This window comes from Mastigoproctus giganteus, chromosome 4 (genome assembly GCF_048544385.1).
Source record: "Mastigoproctus giganteus isolate SK-2022 chromosome 4, ASM4854438v1, whole genome shotgun sequence".
NCBI classification, from domain to species: domain Eukaryota; kingdom Metazoa; phylum Arthropoda; class Arachnida; order Uropygi; family Thelyphonidae; genus Mastigoproctus; species Mastigoproctus giganteus.
The window spans coordinates 201945343-201956728 of record NC_143578.1 but is presented as its reverse complement, the minus strand read 5'-3'; the positions used below and the strand labels follow the sequence as shown (position 1 = coordinate 201956728).

At 40.5% G+C, this 11386-nt stretch overlaps 1 protein-coding gene across 1 annotated transcript in view; it reads left to right on the top strand.

Moving 5' to 3' along the window:
• Window positions 1-1242: 1242 nt before the first annotated feature.
• The window catches only part of LOC150087329 (high affinity copper uptake protein 1-like), a 78790-nt gene continuing 68646 nt past the window's right edge, over window positions 1243-11386 (top strand). Inside the window, exon 1 of the mRNA XM_090371994.1 lies at window positions 1243-1509. Coding sequence (XP_090228120.1) covers window positions 1479-1509 — 31 coding nt within the window. The 5' untranslated portion in view covers window positions 1243-1478. The remainder of the gene's footprint in view (window positions 1510-11386) is intronic.

Sequence of the window (11386 nt, the reverse complement as noted above, 5' to 3'; positions counted from 1 at the left end):
CTTTCTTCTAAAGTAATAGATATATAGTACTCCGTTTTGTTTGGTAAACGATTGTTGACACTTTAAGGATTAAAAATTTTTCTGAAAAGAATTTTTTCTAGTACGCCTTGGATTAAAAATATCACCCTCATTCTTCTTCTTTGTTACTTTTTTTATGATTTTTACTATGAAATTATTTGGTAGTTTTGCAGGATGAAAAACCTGAGTTACCTACGGTGTAAAATACAGACACATATATGCGGAGCAATATGGCTTTAGTTGCTAATGCTCCTAAAAACCAAACAACAACAACAACAGACACATACAAAAGTTCCTCTCATTTTAACGAAGGCAACAGTTACAAGTTGCGCTCGTGGGAAGCACACTTGGAAGGATCGCTGTCCTCCCTACACCGGATGGAAAAGATCTGAGTTCGAATCCCATCGATGACGGGGAGTATTTTGATGGGTTTTTTCACAGCGTTGCTGAGTTAGTTGGTCTCAGGAGAGATAAAGTGGTTTTTTATCCCGGAAGTTTGGGTTTTTCGTCCAAAAAAACAGAAAATCGACCTGAGAACACACGCAATTTATAGGCAATATATACGGAACAACATGGCCTTAGCTGCCGATGCTCCTAAACATATTGCCTTCTATACTCTGCATATTTATCATCGTTGGCACGTGTATTGATGATCATGTAGCAGTATACCAATCATTGTAACCTTCATTCGGGAATACGTAGCTGCATAATGTAAAAATGCAAAAAGTATATATTTAACCAAACGTAGCGAAGGTAATTTGAATATTTTTCAGTGCACATGCTACGGATCTTTGCTTGGTTATTGACAGGTAACAATTTGTTTCAATCTTATTGCAACTTTTAACAACAGTTAAAAGTTTTTCGAAATTTATAACCCAGAAATCACCAGCGCTCGTCAAGCAGAAAGGCCATTCAAATTTTCAAATTTCAGCAAACAGTATTTAGAGATATGGCGCCTGGAAGAAATTCTAGGCTATAATAATAAAAAAAACAAACACAAAACAATGAACTGTATTTATTTATTTTGTTTCAATTAGTTGATACCTGAAAAAAAAAATAACAATTTAAAAATGTGCTTTCTATTGGTCTTTTATAAAAATAGGTTAGTCAATTTTCTCATTGAATTCATTTCAGAAGAGTTTCCTGTTATTGAAACGTCTTGGCTATTTTAGTTATCTTTTTCCCGTATGGGTGAAAGAGGTCAAAGACATATCGAGACACTGTACACAGCGGAAGTGATCAAATATAGCAGATATGTCCTATGGTGTTAACTCCAAGCTAGTTATTGCCTTCTATACTCTGCATATTTATCATCGTTGGCACGTGTATTGATGATCATGTAGCAGTATACCAATCATTGTAACCTTCGTTCGGGAATTCGTAGCTGCGTAATGTAAAAATGCAAAAAGTATATATTTAACCAAATGGAGCGAAGGTAATTTGAATATCTTTCAGTGCACATGCTACGGATCTTTGCTTGGTTATTGAGAGGTAACAATTTGTTTCAATCTTATTGCTCTATTTATGTTCAGTTTTGTGTATAATAATATACTTTATTATACTAAATATACTAAAGTATAATAATATACTTTATTAATATCTGGCAGTTTATGAATATATAAGAAAGAGGAGAGAGAAATAAATCGAGAAAAACTGTTGCAGAAGGAATACGCTCCCAAAATAATTTAGAAAAAAATGCCAAATAATATATATTGTATTTACAAAAATGACAATTAATTCAAAGTTAGTGGCGCCCTTATGATGGGACTAGTTTCAAATAGCGTGAAATTCAACAACGCGACCAACATTGTAACATAGTGTTTTCTGTCTGGCCGCACCGGGGTTTCTCCCTAACTGCGTTTTTACTCTGTTTAGCATATCGTACCGTGTATAAGGCCAGGGTGTGTTTTGTGATTTATTTGTGTGGGGGTTGTGTTGCTCTTCTGGCCACTTAGTCAGGTGGCCTTTTGAGAGCTAACAACACCCTCAGTTTCTGTCACTGCCCCGGGGAGGCGGGCCGTGACATATTAGGCGAGAGAAGCTCTGGTGGGATTGAACCCTGGATTACCCTAAGCCCAGAAAAAAAAATATAATAAAATAAATATTTATTGGAAAGGAAATAAGGGGGAGACAGTAAGAGAACCCCTGGTACAGGATGCCCATCCTGACCCAGAGGGTAGGAGTCGAAAGTGGGTGGTGGGCTGAACCACCAGGCGAAGGGGGGGGACTCAGACTGGGGGAAGGAGTTTCAACCACCCCAGGTGGTAGGAATAAAAGAACATAGAGATCCCTATGATTCATCATACCTTTTTTGCAGCTCTGTCCCACACTGTACTGGGATTACCCTAATGGCTATTGTCAGCATCCCACACCATGCCAGCTAGGAAAAGCTGCAGCATGGTGTCGGCTTGGATAACCATGAGGGCCTGCATGGCTATCAGTCTGTCTGGTGAAGAGGCTAAGATAGAACATGCAATTAATAATAACTTTCATTCACTAAACATTTGCACAATTTTACTTTTATAATTTTTTTTCTTACATTTTATATTTTTTTTCTTACATGTTTGGTTTTGTAATTTTTTTCTTACATTTTATAGACAATTTATATTTTTATCCTTTTACAATTTTTTTTTTTTGTTTTTTTTTTGTTTGTTCATTCATCCATCATCTCTTTTGCACTGGGACTTATGCAGTCAATATGGTAAATTTAATATATCAGTAACTAAAGACATTTAATTTAGCCTATATGAGAGAATAACTAATTAAAGTAATTGGTAAAAATTATAGACATTCACACATTTATGTGACCTTAACATATGAAGTAAAAAAAAATTCATTTTATGCCATATATTATTACTTGTTCTTTCATCCAATTCATTTGATTAGTGTCAGTCAGTCATTCTCTCTTACACTTATTATCACTCATGCACTTCAACATTCATCTGATAATGTACACAGTCATTTATTCATTCACACATTCATGTTGGGTTCCAGTGATGTTGGGACCTATTAGTGGCCCAGCAGCTAAATGGCCAGAACAACTGTACATAACAAAACACATATACTTTTAAATCTCTGGCCTTTACAGTGAACTGTTACACCCACAATGAAAGCAACACAGAGATGGAGGAAACCACTGGTGCCGACACGAATATACTATGTCCTTCGCTGTACTCATTCCAGCAGCTCTACATCCTTCCTAAAATTAGGCCTCCAGACCTGTATGCAGTACTCAAGGTGTAGTCTGATCATTGCCTTATATAAAGAAATAATCATCTCCTTATCCCTGGTAGCAAAATTCCTGTATATCATTAACAAGACCCCCCACAAGCTGCTCTTGCAGCCTGTCTGCACTGCTCAGAGAACTTCATATCTGATTGTATAATTATCCCCAGGTCTTTTCATTTTCCACTACCCAGAATATAGTACCACATGGTTGGTACGTTACTCTGGGGTTACTGCTACCCATATACAGTACACAGTACTTTACATTGGTCAAAGTTAAAAAACTTCAGTTGCCACTTCTCAGCCCATCTGCCCAACTTTTCTAGATTCTGTTATAGTAGTAAACTTTGATTACTGTCATTAACAACTCTGCCAACCTTTGTATTGTCCGCAAACTTGGACATTAAGCCTGATATACCTTCATCTATATCAGGGGTCAGCAACCTGTGGCTCTTTGAACATGTAATTGCGGCTCTTTAACTTTGTCTACATGTCCTTGGCTCAAGGGGTAGAATTTTTTTCAGCCTGGACTGTACTTGTTAACAGGAGAGATTGCTTCTACAGGGATAAGATACACTTAAATAGAAAGGGTGCAAGATTATTTGCTGATGCTATCGAGGCAGTGTTAGGTGGGTCGGGAAACTGCTAGCTTGGGGGGAGACAAAGACCAATAGATTGACAGTAGCCACTGGCAGAGGTGAAAGAGATTCTTGCACTGCTTCTATTAGAATGAGCAGAAGCCTGAAAAACAAGATGCATGGTATTTCAGAGACTGCTGGGAGCCATTGTGGTACAAGTAAACACATGGGTTGTGTTAGGGTAGCTAAGAATAGAAACAGGTGCAGGTATACTTGTGTGTACACCAATGCTAGGAGTTTAGTAAATAATTTTGATGAATTTGAGGTATTGCTCAAAACATCAAAGGCAGATATTGTTGGGATATCAGAGACGTGGTGTCACACAGATATAAGGGATGCAGAACTGCAATTTGGGGAGTACAACGTCTACAGAAAGGATAGACAGGATAGGAAGGGGGGGAGGGGTTAGGCTATTAGTTAAGAAACACATAAAAACCAAGGAAGTAAAGCCAGTCGACATCGCTGGACAGTGCAGTGTTGAGTCAGTTTGGTGTGACATTAAGCATTGGGAGATCAAAATTGAGAGTAGGAGTGTGCTATAGGCCTAATGACTCTGATGAGTATAATAAGGAACTGTACAGGGAAATAGAGTGGGCCAGTAAATCAGAGAGTCTTATAATGGGAGATTTTAATTTCCCAGATATTGACTGGAATTTGGGGGCTGGTTACTCACGCACTAGCAGGGCTTTTGTGGATTTATTGGATGATTGTTTTCTACATCAGCATGTTCGGGAGGCAACTAGAGGGAGTAATACTCTTGATTTGATTATCAGCAGTGATTCTTCATGCATTAAGAATCTGCAGATAAATGAACCACTAGGTGGCAGTGATCACAGTGTGCTGAAGTGGGATTTACTCAAAGAGGTAACTACCATTAGGGGTAAAGGGAAGGGTTATTGCTTCCGTAAAGGCTACTACGATGGACTGAGACTGTATTTAAATTCTATACAGTGGGACCAACTGATGATGTTACCAACAGCAAATTCAAAATGGGAAGCATTCAAAGAACTTATCTTGGAAGCTACTAGGCTTTACATACCAACTAAGAAATATTGTTCAAGGTTTAGGCCAAAATGGATGTCAGATGAACTAATGAGGCATATGGCAGAGAAGAAAAATCCATGGGATACTTACAAATTAACACATGACACAGAAGCCTATGATAGATACAAGTTGATATGCAACCAAGTTACAAAGGAGGTTAGGCAGGCGAAGGCAGATTACGAGAAATCCTTGGCAAGGGATGCAAAGAAAAACAGCAAAGAGTTCTTTACTTATGTAAACTCTAGAAGGAAGGGGATGAATCAGATTGGTCCACTTGATATTGATGGGTCAACTGTTGATGATCCTGCTCAGGTAGCTAACAAACTAAATGAATATTTTGCATCGACATTCACACATGAGGAGTTACTATTTACATTTACTATTCAACTCTAGCAGTGAGCTACAGAATCTTGAAATAACTGGGAGTAAAGTGGAGGAGAAACTGTTGAAGATAAACACAAGAAAGGCACCCAGGGTGGATGGGATCTATCCAGTTATATTAAAGGAGGCAGCAAAGGAAGTAAGCAAACCCTTAGCCATAATTATGAGAGCTTCCTTGGACTCAGGGGAGGTACCCATAGACTGGAAATGTGCAAATGTGACCCCAATTCACAAAGGAGGATCAAAGGCTGACACAAGTAATTATAGACCTGTGAGCTTAACTTCTGTTCCAGGAAAATTAATGGAGGCACTGGTTAAAGAAGCACTGCAGGATCATTTAGACAAGACTTCAGTTATAGCTCAGACAGCATGGTTTTGTTAAGGGGAAGTCTTGCCTGACCAACTTGATTGGATACTATGATGCAGTCACAAAAGAACTGGATGCAGGGAATAACTTTGATATTATATACTTGGATCTTAGGAAGGCTTTTGATACTGTTGCACATGGAAGACTGCTACACAAATTGGAGCAGTGTGACATTGGAGGCAAATTGCTGCTATGGATAAAGGGGTGGTTGTGTGGCAGAAGACAGAGAGTGGTAATCAATGGACACTGCTCATCGTGGACTAATGTTATTAGTGGAGTCCCTCAGGGCTCAGTATTGGGTCCATTATTGTTTTCTGTATTTATAAATGATATTGATGATGGTATATCAGGCTTAATGTCCAAGTTTGCAGACGATACAAAGGTTGGCAGGGTTGTCAAGGACACTACTGACACTATGCTGCTGCAACAGGATCTGGAAAGGTTGAGCAGATGGGCTGAGAGGTGGCAAATGAAGTTTAACATTGACAAATGTAAAGTACTACACATGGGAAACAGCAACCCCAGAGCAACGTATCAACTCTGTGGTACTACACTGACAGTGGTAGAGAATGAAAGGGACTTGGGGGTGGTTGTGCAGGCAGATATGAAGTTCTCTGAGCAGTGCAGACGGGCTGCAAGAGTGGCTCATGGAGTATTGTCAATGATATACAGGAATTTTTCCAGCAGGGATAAGGAGGTGATTATTCCATTGTATAAGGCAATGGTCAGGCCACACCTAGAGTACTGTATACAGGTCTGGAGGCCTCATTTCAAGAAGGATGTAGAGCTGCTGGAACGAGTACAGAGAAGGGCAACAAGATTAGTGAATGGAACAAAGGGGTGCTCTTACGAAGAAAGGCTTAAGTTTTGCAAATTACAGTGTCTGGAGACTAGGCACCAGCGAGGTGATCTGATAGAGGTGTATAAAGCCTTGAATGGTTTAAGCATGCTCAATGCTGATGGGATTCTTCCTCTAGCTCAGAAAAATCACCTGAGAGGGCATAAATTCAAATTGAGGAAAGACAGATGTAGGATAGACGTGCGGAAATTTGCCTTTAGCCAGCGGGTGGTTGGTTGGTGGAACATACTTCCATCCCTTGTGGTGGAGGTTGACAGCCTAAATAAGTTTAAGGCTCAGCTGGACAGGTATTTTGAACGAACAGAGGGGTGAAGTGGAAGTGGTTTTTTTTTTTTTTTTTTTCCTGGCTGATGCTGCATAAGATTGCTTTCTTGCATCAAATGCCTCTACTAATGCTAATGTACGACAAGCGATGTATTTCTGTGAGCAAATGTTTTCGCACATGAACTATATTAAAAATAAATCAAGAAACCGACTGAACGATGTGAGTCTTTCAGCATGTTTAATGATGAAAATTACAGTATACTTGCCTGGTGTTGAGAGACTCGCTCAAGAAATTCAGCAGCAAAAGTCCCATTAATTCGTACCTAATTGGATGTTTGTTACATTTTCTTCAGTATTGATCAATAATATTTCAAAAAAATATTTTTTTAATAAAACACCTTCCTGCTCTATTCCATTTCTTAAAAAACTTCCTCCAACCCCTCATCCCAGCTTTAGCTGAGGTGCGGCTCTTGTAATTCTTTTTTTTTTTTTTTTTTTTGAATTAGATCAAAAATGGCTCTTCACTCAAAAAAGGTTGCCAATCCCTGATTGGGTCCTTAATAAAGCATGTGTATACAGGGTGATTCACTACCAGTGTGAAAAACTTGCAGGAGGTGTAGGGAGCACAAAGACAATCACTGATAAAAATAGAAAACAATAATGGGCCGAACACTAGGAAACTCCACTAATAATATTAGTCCAATAAGAGCAGTGTCTGTTCATTGCCACTCTCTCTTCTCCCAGTCAAACATCCCTTTATCCATAGCAGCAACTTGTCCTTAATGCCACACTGCTCCAATTTGTAAAGCAAATTGGAGTAGTGTGGTTCCTCCAGCCACTTGGCCTTGTAGCTGAGTAGCCAGAGGAACACTACACTACACTACACTATGCACAATAAACTTGCATTCTCTGGCCTTTACAGAATTTTGCAAACGTTTTTATCCTTTTGGAGTTGGGGAGACCCTTGGTGCCACGTAACACTATAAACTATTTTGAAAACGAAATGCACAAGGCATAATTCTTATGGGTTTTGGTAATTAACTATATAGTATCAGTGTAAATACACCATAGTTAACCCATCTGGGTGGTGGTATCCTCTGAAAATAAATAACAGTAGTCTTCTCTACTAGAGAAGCGTTATTTATTTGAAGTAGTGCAATACCACTATCTCATTGTGAAGGCAACCACAATATGAGATGCAATTAAAATGATGCTTTCTACCTAACTTACGTAGTTCAAATTTATGGGTTAACTATAGTGTATTTACAGCGATACTATAAACTATGTACACATTGTGCTCCCCATATTCAAATTCTGCATCACCTATGTCTGAGTGACACCACTTTTCTGATATTCCTACAATGTCTGCATTTGATGACTTCAACATCATAGAATGCTTCAGTACTTCAGATTCATCTAATTTATTTACTATGCTTCTAGCATTCGCTTACATGCAAGTACCCATGTACCTGTTTTTACTCTGAATTGCCCTAATGTACGTGCCCATGTATTTACTTGTTCCACGAGAAGCCCTGCCTTTACAGAGATTTGTACTGCGACAGCAGGGCTTAAAATCTCCAACATCATTCTGCTTTCCGGGCTGCTGCATGTTCCAACAGCCAATAATCCAGAACTGGTTAATAATTTGCTGTGCAATTTTTTTTTTCCCCAGCATACACTCTATTTTGTAATGTGCATAGATTGTATATGTCATCCCAAGAGTTACCATGTGTTATAGTTTGTTGTCATCTCATTTGGAGGTATGCTGTGCCAAAGGCAAGAAGTCTGGCACTAAAATTAATAGTATATGAACTATAACCCTGAGGTAGGGGTGGGATGAATGTGAAAAGTAGTATAATAAAAAATTAGATTGTCAGTCATCATTCATACCTAGCTGTGTTGAAGGATTAGTTTGTTCCAGAACTCCAAAGGCTAACTGTACACGTATTGCTAGTTACAAAAGAATGAAACCCAGATCCTTGTGTCATCTGTGTCAAGAATTCTTACATGACATGTTTGGGGATAAGTGAATAGAATCAGCATGTCTTGTAAGCAAAAGCACCAAATTACTGGCATCCAAAAAATACATATATCTCCTGTGATAACATGTTGTGGGATATTATTAAATATTAATCATTGCATATTAATTTATTAATCAAATATTAACTTCTTGTCTGGTATTCAGTAAAGATACCAAACAATAGAACAGTTGAAGAGGCTGCTGTGTTGACAAGTCACAAAGTTTGGATCCTTAATAAAGCATGTGTATACAGGGTGATTCACTACCAGTGCGACAAACTTGCAGGAGGTGTAGGGGGCACAAAGACAAATCGGAATCACATAGCATTGCAGGGTCCGAAATGCCTTCGTCATGCGGTAGAGGACATTGAACGGGAGGTTGCACGAACAGTGATCCCGCTGGAAGTCAGCATTTGCAAACTGGTTCCCGAGGCGGTAGGATGGATGAGTATTCAAACGTTGAACTGGCCGACATGCACCTTGCGTATGGAGCTGTGGACTGTAACGGGCGCGCCGCTCTGCACTTGTACTAGGAACGTTTCCCACACAGGCGTGCTCCTCATCATACGATTTTTGCACATGTGCACAGAAGGTTACGTGAGACTGGTTGTTTTACGAGAATTACCATGAACCGAGAGCAAACGACGAGGACGCACAACGAGAATGTCCTACGTCTTGCAGAAGACAATCCGAGTACGAGTACTCGAGCGATAGGTCAACGATTGGGTATTTCCCAATCCACTGTATGGAGGATACTGTCAACAAACCAAATGAGTCATACCATCTGCAACGCTTCCAATCATTGGAGCCTGTGGATTATCCACTCCGGAGGACTTTTGCTACTTGGTTTCTTTAACAGAGTGTGGCAGACAGCGCATTTGCTGCATCCGTATTGTTCACGGATGAGGCAAGTTTCACAAGGTAGGGAACCTTCAATCAACATAATGCCCATTTGTGGGCTTTGGAGAACTGCCATGGTACGCGAACACGAGCAACTCAACGTCGTTTCTCTGTCAGTGTTTGGGTCGGCATTGTTGGAGACCACCTCATTGGACCGTACCTTCTGCCCCCTCGTCTGGACGGTAGGGCATACTTGATCTTTCTACAGGAAGTCCTGCCTGAACTTATTGAAGAAGCACATGTTCCTCGGTCGTTGCACCACTCAATGTGGTTCCAGCATGATGGGGCTCCCCCACATTACACCAATGACGTCTGCCAACACCTAAACGTTACATTTGGACAGCATTGGATAGGTCGTGGTGGTCCGGTTCATTGGCTTGCTAGATCGCCGGACTTTTCATGCCTGGACTTCTTTTTTTTTTTTTTTTTTTTTTTCTTGTCCTCGCCTTTTCCCATTATATATATATGGGGTCAGCGTTTTTTATTGTTTTAGCATGAAGTTTTTGCGGCCGGATGCCCTTTCCTGACGCCAACCCTCACCCTTTATCCGGGCTGGGGATATGCAGTGGTCATTCCCTGACCTTCCGTATTTGGTGGTTATGGGCTCGAACCCCGGTCTAATCAAGAAGCGTGTGCTACGCACTAGTGCTCCTGCCCACCTGGCTACGGAGGCTCTGTTGTTGTTATTGTTGTTGTTATTTGGTTTTTTAGGAGCATTAGCAACTAAGGCCATATTGCTCCGGGAATATGCGGTGGTCATTCCTTGACCTTTTCGCATCCTCCGTATTTGGTGGTAAAGGGCTCGAACCCCGGTCTAATCAAGAAGCATGTGCTACGCACTACTGCTCCTTCCCACCTGGCTATGGAGGCGCCGTACGGAGGCGCCTTGCCTGGACTTCTTCTGCTGGGGTCAAACAAAGACATTGGTGTACAAGACCCCCGTTGATTCAGTTGAAGACCTCGTCGCTTGCATCTCTGTAGCTGCCGGGGAGATTCGAGACACGCCAGGAATCTTCCAGAACGTTAGGGATTCCATGCGGTGGCACTGTGAAGCCTGTGTGACTGCTTCTGGTCGAACTTTCGAACACCTTCCGTAGCATGGATTTTTGCCAATGTAAAGCTTGTCATTAAAATGATTGCTGTTACACTAACTAGTTGCTGTTTCTGTTTTTTTTTTTTTTTTTTTTTTTGCTCACGCGACTTCCCGCATGACAAAGGCATTTCGGACCCTGCAATGCTATGTGATTCCGATTTGTCTTTGTGCCCCCTACACCTCCTGCAAGTTTGTCGCACTGGTAGTGAATCACCCTGTGTGTGTGTGTGTATAAATAATGTGCCTTTGTATATGATGCATTACAACTTGTATTAACCTATATCCATGGTCACAGTCCTTTTTATGGGGCAAACCTTTTGGAAAATCCTATGTGTATGCACACATACACACAATATAAGGAGGTAATTATTCCATTGTACAAGGCAATGGTTAGGCTACATCTTAAGTACCGCATAGAGCCCCGGAAGCCTCATTTTAGGAAGGATGTAGCTCTGCTGGAATCGAGATTGGTGGGGGAAGCGAGGGAAGGGTGATCTTACCAAGAAAGGCTTTGTTTCTGCAAATGGCAGCATTTGGGGACTAGGCACCTGGAAAGTGATCATTGAGCTGTATAAGAA